The 16,620-nt window shown below is 47.6% G+C and overlaps 1 protein-coding gene across 1 annotated transcript in view; it reads left to right on the top strand.

Annotated features, from left to right (window-relative positions):
* dock3 (dedicator of cytokinesis 3) overlaps positions 1-16,620 on the top strand; it is a 1,304,448-nt gene that overhangs the window by 270,108 nt on the left and 1,017,720 nt on the right. Inside the window, 1 exon segment of the mRNA XM_038810823.1 lies at positions 3,167-3,263. Within this exon segment, the coding sequence (XP_038666751.1) occupies positions 3,167-3,263 (97 nt within the window).

The following is a 16,620-nucleotide window of genomic DNA, read 5'->3' as shown; positions in this document are numbered from 1 at the left end:
CTTCATGCCTCCGAAATTCGGCACTCCTCTGTCAAAAAGGAGGCCCAAGCCATTGTGGAAGCTGTGCGACATTGGTGGCATTATCTGGCCGGCAGGAGATTCACTCTCCTCACTGACCAGCGGTCGGTTGCCTTCATGTTTAGCAATACACATTGGGGCAAGATCAAGAATGACAAGATCTTGAGGTGGAGGATCAAGCTCTCCACCTATAACTATGAGATCTTGTATCGCCCGGGGAAGCTCAATGAGCCCCCTATCCCGCGGTACATGTGCCAGCGCACAGGTGGACCGACGCCGGGCCCTCCACAATGACCTCTGCCACCTGGGGGTCACCCGGTTATTCCATTTTATCAAAGCCCGCAACCTGCCCTACTCCATCAGGAAGGTCAGGACCGTGACCAAGCCGCACTTCTACCGGCCAGATAGAGCGCACCTGGTGAAGGCATCCCACCCCTTTGAGCGCCTCAGCATGGACTTCAAAGGGCCTCTCCACCGACCGCAACATGTACTTTCTCAGTGTCATTGATGAGTACTCCCGTTTCCCATTCGCTATCCCATGCCTCGACATGACTTCTGCCACGGTCATCAAGGCCCTGCACAGCATCTTCACCCTGTTCGGTTTCCCCACCTTCATCCATAGCGATCGGGGATCCACCTTTATGAGTGATGAGCTGCGTCAGTTCCTGCTCAGCAAGGGCATCGCCTCGAGCAGGACGACCAGCTACAACCCCCGGGGAAACGGACAGGTGGAGAGGGAGAACGGGACGGTCTGGAAGGCCGTCCTGCTGCCGCTTTGGTCTAGGAATCTCTCGGGTACCCGCTGGCAGGAGGTCCTCCCGATGCGCTCCACTCCATCCGTTCTCTCCTGTGCACTGCTACTAATGAGACCCCTCACGAACGTGTGTTTGCCTTCCCTAGGAAGTCCACCTCCGGGGTCTCGCTCCCAATCTGGCTGACAGTTCCTGGGCCCGTCCTCCTCCGGAAGCATGTGAGGAGTCATAAATCGGATCCCCTGGTCAAGAAAGTCCTCCTCCTCCATGCGAACCCACAGTACGCCTACGGTGCACACCCCGACGAGTGACAGGACATAGTCTCCCTCCGGGACCTGGCACTGGCTGGGTCCCCACCCACAACCGCCACCACCCCGACCTGGTACCGTCCCCTCCCCCTCCGGTTGCCTCCCTCGCCCCTGCGCCACCCACCCTCCCACCAGCGAACCTCACTGCAGCCCCCACCCCAGTAGCATCCGTCCCCTCACCAGATCCACTATTGGGTGACGAAGGAGAGGACAACACGCTCCCGGAGTTGCAGGTGACCACATCGGCGCCCACACCACCGCCAGGACTGAGGCGATCGTGGCGGAGGGTCAAAGCCCCCGACAGACTCAATCTGTAACGTTGTTTTTCACCCCCGCTGGGGTGAATGTGGTAAACACCACTGGTAACACACTGCGCATATTACGGTACTGCCACTACTACAAGTAACACATTAAATCCCAGCCTGCTGGCTCCTCCCAGCAGGCGCTGTATAAAAGTGTATGCTCTCCTGCGCTGCTTCCATTCTGGTTCCAGCTGCAGGAGGCTCAACATCTTATGCAATAAGGGCCTCAATAGTCTCACCATTTCCGTCTCGTGGTCATTGATGGTACATCACCTTCTCCCCACAATCTCCCCAATCTCCCCCTCCACCTCAGTCTTCCCCTCCACCTCAGTCTTCCCCTCCCACCAATCTAACTCTTCTCCCAATCTCTCCCTGCCCCAACTACCCCCTGAATCCAATCTTCCCTTCCAACTTACCATCCGGCCTTCCCCCAACCCCCATCCAACCTCCTCCCATCCATCCTGCCCCCCCCCCCCCCCCCCAACCATCCTGCCTCCCAACCAGCCTCCCCTAACCCCATCCACTCTCCTTGATCCTCACCAGTACCGTCCCTACAAACTCTTTCAAACCTCAGCCCACACCCCAACCTTGCGAAACCCCCCCCCCCCCCCCCCATCCCCTCCCCACAGATACATAATTGCCTCTAAAGATATAAGGATTTGACTCAACATTTTTCAAGCAAGAACACTCTCAGTTCCTGTACAACTGCTGGTGATCTTTGGACAGCTACCCAAAGGTCAGAAGCAGCAGCATGGTAATTCAGTGAAATTGTCAGTGACTGACCGTATTTTAAAAAATCAGAACTCTCAACCTGTGATTCATTTTTTTTTAAGCTGGTCTGTCAGGCCTGCAACTCTGATTCCTCAGTCCAAACAACAAGAAACTCCATTTGCAACATGGGACCAGGCCCGCCCCCGGCCCCAGTTTTTGCCACCATCTGCATCTTTTTTCCCGGGCCCTGGGTGCAAGTGTCAGCAGTGAGTCAACGCTGCGTGTGGCAGTCCCATGAGAAATATAAGTAGCCAGCAAGAGACTAGTAGTTTTCATGGAGTTGGCTCACACATGGGTAACTTTATTGCAGTTGAAAAACTGTTGGCCATCATATTGTATCACGATGTGAGGAAGGGAAGACATCACAGAACCGCGTCAACTGTTCCTCTTCAGTCTAACCTTCCAAAATTGGTGTCGGAGACAGACATTTATATTAGGGCCGCAATGCGATTTTCTCGTCTCCATATCTGTGTTGTTTCTCGCTCCAGAGCCACCAGAGGGTTCAGTCGGCAGAGCCATCTCCATCACAAACCTGCCTCCCCAGCATGAAAAGAGGACAGGTGGACAATGGTGATGGGAATACGGGGTCAGAAAAATTCTCGATTCCCTATACCTGTTTTGAAGACTCTTTACCTCTTTTTATAGATTTTCTTTATTCACAAAATGCTTTTTTCTATCCCTTTCAGGTTCAAAGTGGATAATCGCACATTTGCCGACATTGAAATCCATTTTTGACAGCATTGCCAATATCTCCTTGAAATTTTTGTTATGTTTTGTAATTTTATGCTTCCAATTACATCTCATTCAGAAATGACGGGCTTTGAAAATTAAAAAATTGAAAATTTGTGGGTTTCTGGTGCAAGTGACCAGTTAAAATTTGAGTGTTTGGGTCTTGCTCAATCTGAATAATGATTGTTACAGAAAACAAGTAATAACTAATTGAGACAAATGTTTATTGTTTTTTATGTTGCATATCTGAGTTTGTTAATGCAATCCTTTATGTTTTATTTTGCAGCCAGTATGAGACAGTGGTTCCAGTGGAAGATTCAATTGTTACTGAGGTCACAGCCACATTGCAAGAATGGGTAATGCTCTGGAAACAGCTCTATGTGGTAAGTGCAGAAGATTTTTTTCCTATTTGCTGAAGGTTGTCAAGTGACTGTAAGCTTAACATCTTTTCAGTGTTTATTTTCTGGAGCATTAGTTCAATGTTTAGATCTCCAGACATGATGTGACGTGGAACAAATCCCGAATTCTTAAAGAAAATAACTTCACATGAGATCCATTTATATTCGTATCTGTCCTTGTGCTCGAGTAAAATGGATTATTAACAAAATGGATTGAGACCTATTTTTAAAAATGTATCAAGTGAATGTTTAAGGGATCTGTTTTGGTAATGCATAGTACAAGTACATCCCTTATCTGAAATTCCGAAAATCAAAAAATTCCGAAATCTACACTTCTTCTCGAGTGCCAACGTGACGAGTGGTAAATCCCACAAGGCTCTCAGGCAATGCGCAGTTCCCAACGTGCGCTGCACATGCCTAGTTTCCATCGTTCCACACATGCGCAGTTCCCAACACGCACCGCATATGTGCAGTTCCCAATGCGTGCCGCATATGCGCAGAATATGCCAAAATCCGATATACATTCGGCCCCGAGCATTTCGGATAAGGAATTTTCAACCTTTAATAATAGAAACTAAAGATGTAATGAGTTCAAAATAAATGAAGACTTTGGATATTTCTGGTGTGGTTGTTGCATACAAAACTGCTTCACGAGGTGAAGGACATTTTCTAGGGCAAGTCATAAGTAGCCCAGACATGCTGCACAGTTCAAGAGAAAGTGAGATGAAAATGTATAAAATTAATGCTTTAATATGTGTACTTGCAAATAAAATCTCATATCTTCGTGTAAATTCTGCCTTTTTGTTCAGAAAAGCTCTGGCTTTTTATGTTTGTAACTTATTTTGAAACTTACTTTTCTTCCCCAATCTCTGAGGGCTACAAGTGTCGACAAGCAAATTGGTCTTAACCTTCTGTTACTCCAGAGCCATCCACCAGCAGACACGCTTTAGAAGCAGGTGTTAACTATGGCTCAACTTTTAATTCCTTCTTGGGAAATGCTTTACTTTTTCAACTGAGAGATATTCAAGTCGGAAATAGCAGGATTTCAAATAGAGCAGGTTGTCATCCTCCACCCCATTGGTTACTGCCAACCCAGCTGCCCCGCGCACCCCCGCCCGCCCGTAATGCGGCAGTTATATATCACGGAGGGAGTTGCAGCGGGCCGTTGTCAGCCGATGGGTTGGGGTGCGATGGCCCTTGCGTTGTGCTGCCTCCAGTGCCTGCTCGGGCCCATCTCCTGCCCATCTTCACCCTCCCCAGAATCCTCCTCGCCGGAGGAGGCCTGCCGTTCATTCTCTTTTTCTAGCACATCCCCCCTCTACTGCGCAATGTTGTGGCAGATACATCAGGCCGTTTTGATGCGGGCGACCCTCCCAACGCCATACTCAAGGGTCTCTCCAGAGCAGTCCAGGCACTTGAACCACATCTTCAGGATGCCGAAGCATCGCTCGATCATGCCCTGGTGGTTGCATAGGCATCGTTGTAGCCAGTCTATGGGTCGGATAGATGTCATCAACCACAACTACAGTGGATAACCCCTGTCGCCCAGCCACCAACCCCCTAGCCGGGGCTTCGCCTCGAAGAGGCCAGGAATTGTCGAGTGTGCCAGGCTGAAGGTGTCTTGCATACACTCCATGTATGGGGCGCAGACGTGCATGATGTGCATCTGATGATCCCATATCAGCTGCATATTCATCGAGTGGAACCCCTTTTGGTTTGTGTAGATCTGCCATCTGCAGGTGTTCGTAGGGCGACATGCATCCCATCGATCACCCCCTGGACCCTGGCGAACCCTGCTGCCATGGCATCCTGGTGGGCTCTGTCTACATTGAAATGGATGTATTGTGCAACTAGGCAGATGGGGCCTCCGTGACGGCGCAGGTACCTGTGCACCGAGCTCTGTGAGGTCCCAGACAGGTTCCCACTTGGCTCTGAAGGACTTCATGGCGTAAAGGTTCAGAGCGACCATCACCTTGATGGCCACTGGGAGTGGGTGTCCTCCGCCATTAATGGGCTACATGGTGCCCTGGTTAGCACTGTGGACTCTGACCCTCCATGTTCTCACCCCCCCATCCCTTTCTTCCTCTCTGCACCCAAGCCCCGTTGGTGCCCAGCACCATGGGGGCCTCTGGCCCTGGCACCGGCTCCTGCTGCCCGTTGTTCCGTCGGATGGCACTGCCCTTGCCAACGGTGTTACAGTACTCTTTGGTAATATATCGTTACTCTTTGCTTTGTAATCCAGAATGGTCTGATGGTGTGATTATAAAGAAACCACCGATCTCTAACAAAGCAAAACTGATTTATTGAATAACAATGAAATAATATTGAGTTTGCACACTCCACAGAACTACAACTATTAATAAATTAATCTATATTTAAGTAATAACTAATTGAACTACACGTGTCACTTCTATCTAGTCGTAACTATGCTGTGATCTATCTCTCTGCTGCCACTCAACTGACGAGTACCCAAGATTCCCTGAATTCTTCTATTTATACTGGGAACTAGTGGTGCCCTTTAGTATTTGTATTACACTGAGATGCAATAATTAACCTTTTACTTGTCTGCATATATACATATCATTACAAGCGGTAAATTCTGCGGCCATCGTCCGGCGCCCTGGATGAGCCGCCTGATGCCCCACCGGCAGATGGCGGCGGGTTGGAGGAGGGGAGGGTTATGGTGGAGGGTGGGAGCTGGGCTGTGGGGTGTGGTGTGGTGCGGTGGGGGGGGGGGGGGGGGGGTGGTGGGAGCTGGGTTGTTGGGCATGGTACGGTGGACTGTGGGCACTGTGGCATGGAGGCTTCGGTACGGGGGGGTGGTGTGGTGGTGGCTGGGGTGCGGGGGTGCTAGAGTGTTGGCAGGGATGGGGGCACCCATAAAGCCGATATCATTGCAGAACCAGGGGCAAAGGTGTTTGGTCAATGGGGTACGCAGCAAGATAGGTGCCTTGCAGGCCGCAGCAGTGGCAGTCCATGCCTGGGCATCGCTGCAGTACCGTGGGGTTTCACCCCGGGCCACATTGCCTGTTCCCCTATCTCTCCACCCCCCCCCCCCCCCCCCCCCACCCACCCCCCAACCCCCCGCCCCCTGCAGGGCCACCCCCTACCCCAGCGGGACCGTTAGTCAAAGGATGTGCAAATAAAAAATGATGTGGAGATGCCGGCGTTGTACTGAGTTGGGCACAGTAAGAAGTCTTACAACACCAGGTTAAAGTCCAACAGCATTGAAAAGGGTAGAAAGGAGATTTACCAGGATGCTGCCTGCATTAGAGGATAGGTCTTATGAGGAAAGGTTGAGGGAGCTATGGCTTTTCTCTTTGGAGCGGAGGAGGATGAGAGGCGACTTAATAGAGGTTTATAAGATGAAAATGAATGAAATTAAAATCGCTTATTGTCACGAGTAGGCTTCAGTGAAGTTACTGTGAAAAGCCCCTAGTCGCCACATTCCGGCGCCTGTCCGGGGAGGCTGGTACCAGATGATGAGGGGATAGATAGAGTGGACGTTCAAAGACAATTTCCTAGGGTGGATGTAGCTGTTACAAAGGGGCATAACTATAAGGTTCAGGGTGGGAGATATAGGAGGGATGTCCGAGGTAGGTTCTTTACTCGGAGAGTGGTTAGGGTGTGGAATGGACTGCCTGCTGTGATAGTGGAGTTGGACACTTTAGGAACTTTCAAATGGTTATTGGATAGGCACATGGAGCACACCAGAATGACAGGGAGTGGGATAGCTTTATCTTGGTTTTGGACAAGCCTCGGCACAACATCAAGGGCCGAAGGGCCTGTTCTGTGCTGTATTGTTCTATGTTAAACAGGTTTGTTTCGAATCACTAGTTTTCGGAGTGCAGCTATTTCCTCAGGTGAATCCTGAGGAAGGAGCTGCGCTTCGAAAGCTAGTGATTCAAAACAAACCTGTTGGTCTTTAACCTGGTGTTGTAAGACCTCTTCCAAATAAAAAATGTCAAGTAAGATATGATAAGCTGCAGCAGTAAAAGAGAGAGCCTATTACAATATCCCACCTAGAATGAATTCTGCTGTACAGTTCCTGTACCATGCTAACTTGTGTGCCAAATCACATCTATCCTTACCAACAATGGCTTCTCATTTCCCATCTCATTTAATTCGAAAGCCAAAAAGTTATAACCTTGACCCCACATTTTTGATCCCCCCCCCGCCCCCCACTTCGATACCTTTCAAATCAACCATGCCTCCAATTATTGGATTCCATTTCCCCTCTGTGTTGTTGCTTTAGATGTTTGCAATATTGAGACTGTTCTCATCCACCTCCTGCTCCTCGCCCCCTCTTCTCCCTCCTGTCTCCCTCTCTCGCTTTACACCCTTCCCTTCTGCCTCTTCTCCTTCCTCCTTGATTCCTTTCTCCTCCTCCTCCTCCCATTCTTTGTCTCATCCCCCACTTTTCCTTGCTCTCCTCCTCGTCATCCTGTTCTATCTTCTCTTACTCCCCTACCTCTCTTCACACCCCTACTATTTTCATACAATTAATCATAAAACAAGAATTGAAAATACCTAATGTCAGTGTTAATCTTCAAAATAGAACAATAGAATCCCTACAGTGCAGAAGGAGGCCATTAGGCCCATTGAGTCTACACTGATTTTTGGAAAGAGCCCCCTACTTAAGTCCATGCCTACACTCTATCCCCGTAACTATACCTAACCTTTTAGACACAAAGGGACAATTTAGCATTTGAAATTTCAATCCACCTAACCTGCAAATCTTTGGACTGTGGGAGGAAACTGGAGCACCCGGGGGAAACCCACGCTAACATGGGGAGAAAGTGCAAACCTCATACAGACAGTTACCCAAGGCCCAGAATTGAACTCAGGTCCCTGGAGCTGTGAGGTCGCAATGCTAATCACTGTGCCACAATGCTGCCTTGTTGTTGAAAACTCACCACTATTCTTAGAAGTCCCCCTGTACCAAAAAGGGCCGACGTTCTAAATGGTGACCAGGGATTATCACTCCCTGACTTGATGCAGGCTTCGGTGGTGCTATTCAGGTCAAACTATATTTTCAAGTTATCCCCCGGTATAACCCATACCCTCACCGAAGATTTCATCTACTTACCACTTAGTAGCATGGATCCTGGGTCCCGCATTGCTAAGTAAGTAAAGTAGACTTTGGAATAACCACTGTTTCAGGTTAAAACTTTTAAGTTATTTTATTATTATATATTTTTTGAAAAGCTGCAATCACTTTCTTTACAGAAAGGTAAAAAGATCTGGCTTCTGGATCCTTCTGGTTGGTTGATGGGACCTTCAGGCCCAACTTGACAATCAATCTTCTTTAAAGTCTGTTCTTCTTGAGATGGATTCGCTGGTTAGCTCGGTTGCTATGTCTTGTCAATCCCATGTACTGAGCTATGAGAGCTGACTCTGCTGGATATCTCTGAGCTGACTCTGAGCTGACTCTGCCTCCTCTTTAAATTCTAGTCTTCCTTAGATATATTAGCTGTTTTAGCTCGGCTGCTATGTCTTATCATTCCCATGACCGAGCTGGCTGTAAGCTGACTCTGCTTGCTTCTCTTGTTCCTTCACTCCTTCTCTCTGAGTTCTGGTTCTGGTAGTTCCTGCTCTGGTCTCTGGGTTTATATTCTCTTTCTAACAGTTATTAAGTTTTTATGACCTTATTGTAAGTAACTATTATTTTCACTTTGATTGTAAAAAAGTATCTTTGATCTAAACATTCTAATACAACTAAGTATTCATTTTGACATGACCTCACCTCTCAGGTCTCTGATTACATTGTTTCCTTTGTGATGTTCAAAGTTCCTTTGTGATATTCAAAAATGCTTTGGTTTCAATAGAGGTGTGAATTTTGGTTTGGTTCCTGTCATTTCTATAGTTTTATTTTCCAATTGTGTCCCCAGCTCATAACTTTGACTTTGATTTTGACTTTAAATTATGTTTCTCGTAGACTGATAGTCTCCAATTTCTTTAATTTACCTGATGTTAGCAGATTTTCACACCTAGAATTGTCACCAAATTCAACTGAACCTCATCCTTTCCTTTCCAGCTGCTTACTAAGGTGGTTAGTTTCAATGAAGGTGTGAAACCTTGCTTTTAGCTTAATGCTAAAAATCCACTTGGTTATAACTTGAAAGGTTTACATTTATCACTTAGCTCAACTGAAACTCTCATCCATGCTTTTCCAGATGCTTACTAAGATAGTTAATTTCAATGAAGGTGTGAGCCATTGTTTTTAGCTTCATACAAGAATCCTGTTTTGTTTGTTTGGGAGAAGGAATCTGCATTTTATAATCCTGCTCTTTGCAGCTGCTATTAACCCTTCGTGGGATATTTCCCTGTATCCTCTCATGTTTCTCTCAGACCAGATATTGCCAGACTTCCATGTTTCAAATGACACATCTTTCCCTATTATGAATTACAGTATCTAAAAGACAGGAAATTTTGTGTGAGTGAGAATGCTAATCATTTGCTCAAAGTATGAAGTCAATCCAAAATTGTTCATAAGAATGGCTAATTCTGAAGCTAATTTGATTTATAAGTTTAAGAAAATTATTTCAACCCTTTTTAACTTATTGCTAGCCACTTTGTAGTGTTAGATAGATAAATAGAACAGTACAGCACAGAACAGGCCCTTCGGCCCACGGTTACCTTTTTAAGAATGAGTGTTCGAAAGCTCACAGTAATAAAATAATTAATTTTGTCATTCAAGTTGCTACATCGTGAGGGTAAGCAGAATTGAACTGGTGAGAAAGAAAAACATTTGAAGAGAGACAGACAATGGAATAAGCTTTTACTGTCTTCACGACCTGTACATTAATCTGGCAAGATGGAAGGCCCACCTTTCACAGATCCTATTGTGATGATAAATTGGCATATTTAACTTCCATCTCCTTTATGTCCTTCCTTGCTATTATTCAGTCCTAGTTGAGATGGCAGACAGGAAATATTTCTTGGCCCTTTACCCCTGTCTCCCTGAGAGATTAAGGGTAGTGGGCTTGGGGTACATGTCTTTATTTCTCTCTCTCCCATGTCTCTTTTCTTCCTCTTGTATCTTTATCATGCCAGCATGATTGAAATTGGGAATGGAGATTATTTAGAGAATGGTTGAGGTTCAACTTGCAACATATTGCTCTGTAATTTCATGACAAAGGACTTGTTTTAAAATTATCTTAGATTCATATGTTTCAAGATTTTCAGGCTATTCTAAGTCAATAAAGAATGTAATTGCTAATTCTCATCAAGTCCATAGAAACAGTTCTTTCCAATGATGTAATTGAGTCAATATCAATCTTATTTCAGGTACTCTTCCTCTGATGACATGGCAAAATGGATGCAGGAGTGACGGTAAGGGATTAATTTGGAAGAGCTAACATTGATTATAAACTCTAGAGGTAAAATTTAAATTAATTGACTCATGAACCACAATTTGCGGAAAGGAAAGAGCAGTTTATCAATCTAGCATAAAGCTTATGTCTGTTGTAAAATAAATGGCTGTCAGATGGGAAAGTGTATGTCAAGTCTTGCAACATAGGATATCATCATGTACCTACTAGAGTTCTATTCCTTATAAAGTCATGGGCTGCCTTTGAATACCTGTTCCATCAAAATGTACCATTTGCTTGAAAAATTCCTAACTCAATACAAACAGTTACTTCACTGATTGGAACATTCCACCCATTATCATTCTTGCTCGGGAATGCTCATGGTAAAATATTCTTTTTTTTAATAAACATTTTATTGAGCTATTTTTTGTATAGTAACAACAACAAAATAAACAATATACAATGAACCATAAACATAGTGCAAAAGCCATTTACCTCTCGTACAGGTCCCTCCCTTATTGATCCCCTACTCTAATCTAAACTACCCCCCCCCCCCCCCCCCCACCCCGTCTGCTGACGATTAATTTCCCGCAGAGAAGTCGACGAACAGTTGCCACCTCTCCGTGAACCCTAACCGTGATCCTCTCAAGGCGAACTTGATTTTCTCCAAACAGAGAAAGCTAGCCATGTTCGATAGCCAAGTCTCCGACTTCAGGGGGCTTTGAGTCCCTCCAAGCTAATACTATCCGTCTCCGGGCTTCCAGGGAAGCAAAGGCCAGAACGTCTGCCTCTTTCTCCTCCTGCATTCCTGGGTCTTCTGACACCCCGCAAATCGCCACCTCTGGACTCAGCGCCACCCTTGTTTTTAACACTGTGGACATGACATCTGCAAACCCTGCCAAAATCCCCGAAGCTTTGGACATGTCCAAAACATTTGGACATGGTTCGCCGGTCATCCCACACATTTTGTGCACCTGTCCTCCACCCCAAAGAATCTGCTCATCTCGGCCACTGTCATGTGAGCCCGGTGAACAACCTTAAATTGTATCAGGCTGAGCCTGGCACATGTTGCGGACGTGTTGACTCTATTCAACGCGTCTGCCCATAGAACATCCTCTATCTCACCTCCCAGCTTCTCCTCCCACTTGTGCTTTAGCTCCTCGGTCTGCGTCTCCTCCGACCCCATAAGCTCCTTATAAATGTCCGAGACGCTCCCTTCTCCGACCCACCCTTTGGAAACTACCCTGTCCTGAATCCCCCTTAGCAGTAGGAGCGGGAAGGTTGACACCTGTTTACGAAGGAAGTCCCTCACCTGCAGATACCTGAATTTGTTTCGCCTCGCCAACCCAAACTTTTCCTCCATCGTCCTCATACTCGGAAAGCCCCCCTTTATGAACATATCCCCCAGCCTTTCAATCCCCGCTCTCCGCCATAACCGGAACCGCCCGTCCGTACCTCCCGGGGCAAACCGGTGATTATCACAGATTGGGGCCCAGACCGATGCTCCCACTGCTCCCACATGCCACCTCCACTGGCCCCAAACTCTCAGGGCCGCCACCACCACTGGACTGGTGGGGTACCATGCTGGCGGGAACAGCAGAGGCGCAGTTATCAATGCCCCCAAACTGGTGCCCTGACATGAAGCCGCCTCCATACACATCCATGTCGACCCCTCCCCCACCACCCACTTCCTGATCATGGCTATATTAGTCGGCCAGTAATAGTTGCTCAAATTTGGCAGCGCCAGCCCGCCCTCTCCCCGACTCCGCTCAAGCATTACCTTCCTTACTCGGTCTTGCCCGCCCAGACGAAGCCCGTGACCACTCAGTTGACCAGCTTAAAAAAGGACAGCGGAATAAAGATGGGTAGACACTGAAATACAAATAGGAATCTCGGGAGGACCATCATCTTCACTGTTTGCACCCTCCCAGCCAGAGACAATGGAAGCGCGTCCCATCTCCGAAAATCGTCCTTCATATGGTCCACCAGCCGGGCCAGATTTAATTTGTACAGCCAGTCCCATTCCCGCGCCACCTGGATGCCTAGGTACCTAAAGCTTCCCTCTACTAACCTAAACAGCTCTCTAACCTAAATAGTAGCTCTCCCAGTCACCTCTCCTGTCCCCTCACCTGGACCACAAGCGTCTCACTTTTCCCCATATTTAGCTTATATCCCGAAAACTGGCCAAATTCCCCATGAGTCCTCATGTTTTCTTCCAACCCCTCTATTGGGTCCGAACCGTACAGAAGCAAGTCATCCGCGTAGAGCGAAACCCTGTGCTCCACCCCCCCCCTCCCCCCACCTCGGAATCTAGAGCCAGCGCAAACAACAGTGGGGAGAGGGGGCATCCCTGTCTTGTCCCCCGGTGTAGTCTAAAATAGTCCGATGTTGTCCTATTTGTCCGTACACTTGCCACAGGAGCCTGATACAGTAACCTGACCCAGTCAATAAAGCCCCGCTCAAATCCGAACCGTCACAGTATCTCCCACAGATAGTCCCATTCTACGCGATCAAAAGCCTTTTTTGCATCCATTGCGATCACTACCTCCACCTCCCTACCTTCCGGGCGCATCATGATCACATTTAACTGCCTTCTTTCATTGGCTACCAACTGCCTGCCCCAATAACGTCCGGAACACAATCCTCGATCCTGGAGGACAAGATTTTGGCCAGCAAATTGGCATCTACGTTCAACAGGGAGATCGGCCTGTGGGACCCACACAGCTCCGGGTTCTTGTCCCGCTTAAGAATCAGTGTAATTGTTGCCTGTGACATCGTCGAGGTCAACACTCCTCTTTCCCTTGCCTCATTGAACATCATCAACAACACTGGCCCCAATATCCCCGAGAACGTTTTATAAAACTCCACTGGGTACCCGTCTGGACCCGAGGCCTTACCCGCCTGCATGGCCTTCAAGCCCTCCACTATCTCTTCCAGCCCCATTGGGGCCCCCAGTCCTTCTACCCGCTCCCCGTCCACCGTTGGGAAATTCAGCCCCTCCAAGAAGTGCCTCATCCCCTCCGGCTCCGTCGAGGGTTCCAACCTGTACAGCCTGCTGTAGAAATCCCTAAACACCTTTTTCACCCCTGCTGAATCTCCAACCAGGTTCCCATCCCCATCCTTTACTTCCCCTATCTCCCTAGCTGCCTCCCTCTTCCTAATCTTCTGTGCAAGCATTCTGCTGGCCTTCTCTCCATGTTCATAGATCGACCCCCTCGCCTTTCTCAGCTGCTCCACCACCCTCCCTGTGGTCAGCAAGCTAAACTCTGCCTGTAACCTCCACCGTTCCCTTAAAAACCCTGCCTCTGGGGTCTCCGCATACCTCCTATCAATCTGTAGTATCTCCTTTTTCAGTTGGTCCGTCTCTGCCCTGTTCACCTTCTCCCTATGGGCCCGGATCGAGATCAGGTCCCCCTAACCACCACCTTCAGTGCTTCCCACACCACCGCTGCTGAAATTTCCCCCGTGTCGTTGACCCATAACTCTGAATACTTTCCTCAGCCGCTCGCACACCCCTTCATCCGCCAAAAGTCCCACATCCAACCTCCAGTGAGGGCACTGATTACTGTCTTTACTAACCTGCAGGTCAACTCAATGCGGAGCATGGTCTGAGATTGTAATTGCCGAGAACCCAGTGTCCACCACCCCACCCCTGCTCAAAATAAATAAATCAATCCGGGAGTACACTTTATGCACGTGTGAGTAGAAGGAGAACTCCTTCACCCTCGGCTGCCCAAATCTCCATGGATCCAACCCCCCACCATCAGCTCCATGAACCCTCTTAGTTCCTTTGCCATAGCTGGCATCCTGCCCGTTTTCGAGCTTGGCCAATCTAAGCCAGAGTCCATAACTGTGTTGAAGTCCCCTCCCATGACCAAACTGTGCGAATCCAGGTCAGGTATCTTCCCCAGCATCCTCTTTATGAACTCCACATCATCCCAATTTGGCGCATGCACATTTACTAATACCACCTGCACCTCATCTAGCTTCCCACTGACTATAATATACCGACCTCCCACGTCCGAGTCTATTTTATCGCCCTCAAACACCACCCGCTTATTGATCAGGATCGCGACCCCTCTAGTCTTTGAATCTTTTTTTTCTTAATTTCTTCTTCATTTCATTTAGTCTTTTTTTCATTTCATCTAGTCCCGAGTGAAAGACCTGACTGACCCAGCCTTTCCTAAGTCTAGCCTGGTCCGTTACTCTTAAGTGCATCTCCTGCAACATTACCACGTCTGCCTTCAATCCCCTAAGATGCGCGAACACTCGTGCCCTTTTGACTGTCCCATTTAACCCTCGAATATTCCAGGTGATCAGCCTAGTTGGAGGGCTCATTCCACCCCCTCCTCCACTGATCAGCCATCCCATGTTTTAGGCCCGCCTCCAGCCCGTGCTCCGCGCCTCCACCGGTCCACTGGTAAAATATTCTTATCGTTGCCCCATCAGTCAGCCTTTCTAAATGGCAGTTCAGAAAACCCCAAGATCATGCTAGATCTTTCATTTCCACATGACTCTTCCCATTACCTGCTGGACATGTCAACAGAAGTTAGAAGAAAAGAATGTCAGGTGAGATAAGAATTGAGTTGCTGATTTGCTAATGCCTATTGTCATGGGCATGTCCCTTTAAGAAATGTGTTTGTCTTATCACATGGCTTCATTGTGTGGGTGGAGTAGGGCTGTGGCTCTGAGTTTTTTTACTTTCACTTTGCATTTTGGCTCTGAGTTTTTACTTTTGTTTTCACATTTGACTGCTGTAGACTCAGACAGAGAAGTATTTTGGCCTGTCTCTCTGTTTTCAATTTTAAAGTGTTATTCCAAGGACGAAACCCACTGAGTATAGTTATCTGTTGTTTTGGTAAAAAGGGGATTTTGGTTTATGGGATCTTGTTATTGAATTGTAACTGTTAAGGGGGAATTCATTAAGGGTTATACATAGATTACTATCGCTGTGTGGGTAGTTTGTGTTTGTAGTTGATAATTCTTACTGTGTGTGTTTATGCAAATGTTAACTAAATTCTTAGAATAAAGCTTGTTTTTTTTGATTAAAAGCACCAAAGAACTTTGTTGAATAACACCTGAAAGGCAGACTCTTTGTCTCCTCCTAGCTAAATTCAATGAACAGTTGTAGGTCAGCTGAACTCCATGATATACTTTAGAATTTTCTAAACCCTGGCCCAGAACATTATTTAGCATTATCAGCATAGATCCGTAACATCCCCAATACATTTTATTTCTGAAGACCTATAACTTAACCAATCTTAGCAGAAAAGCCAAAGACCCACACCTGTGTTTTAAAGCCTGCACTGTTCAGTCAGGACATCCCTCCATGAACTATACATTGGTTTATACCTTGTAAAAAATATACTTTTTTTAACTGAACCTGCAATGAAGTTACTGTGAAAAGTCCTTAGTCGCCACACTCCGATGCCTGTTCGGGGACACAGAGGAGAATTCAGAATGTCCAATACACCTAACAGCACGTCTTTCGGGACTTGTGAGAGGAAACTGGACCACCCGGAGGAAACCAAAGTACACACAGGGACAACGTGCAGACTCCACACAGACAGTGACCGAAGCCGGGAATCGAACCTGGAACCCTGGCGCTGTGAAGCAACAGTGCTAACCACTGTACTACCGTGCCGCCCCCTATCCCTCCATGCCACAATGTCCCAATATACGTTGCATGTCCCCTCATATGTTGCGCACCTCATGTTGCACGCCCCCCCCTATATTTTGTGCGCCCACACATATGTTGCATGCCTCCTCTTGCCTCTCCCCACCTCCTCTTGTCTCTCCCCGCCCTCTTAGGGGCTGGTTTAGCTCACTCGGCTAAATCGCTGGCTTTTAAAGCAGACCAAGCAGGCCACAGCACGGTTCGATTCCCGTACCAGCCTCCCCGGACAGCGCGCGGAATGTGGCGATTAGGGCTTTTCACAGTAACTTCATTGAAGCCTATCGTGACAATAAGCAATTTTCATTCTTCATTTCATGTCCCTTCCATGCCACATGCATCGTTCCTACCATTC

This window comes from Scyliorhinus canicula, chromosome 11 (genome assembly GCF_902713615.1).
Source record: "Scyliorhinus canicula chromosome 11, sScyCan1.1, whole genome shotgun sequence".
Taxonomy (NCBI): Eukaryota; Metazoa; Chordata; class Chondrichthyes; order Carcharhiniformes; family Scyliorhinidae; genus Scyliorhinus; species Scyliorhinus canicula.
Note: the sequence above shows the minus strand (reverse complement) of the source record. Positions and strands in the feature narration are given on the sequence as shown.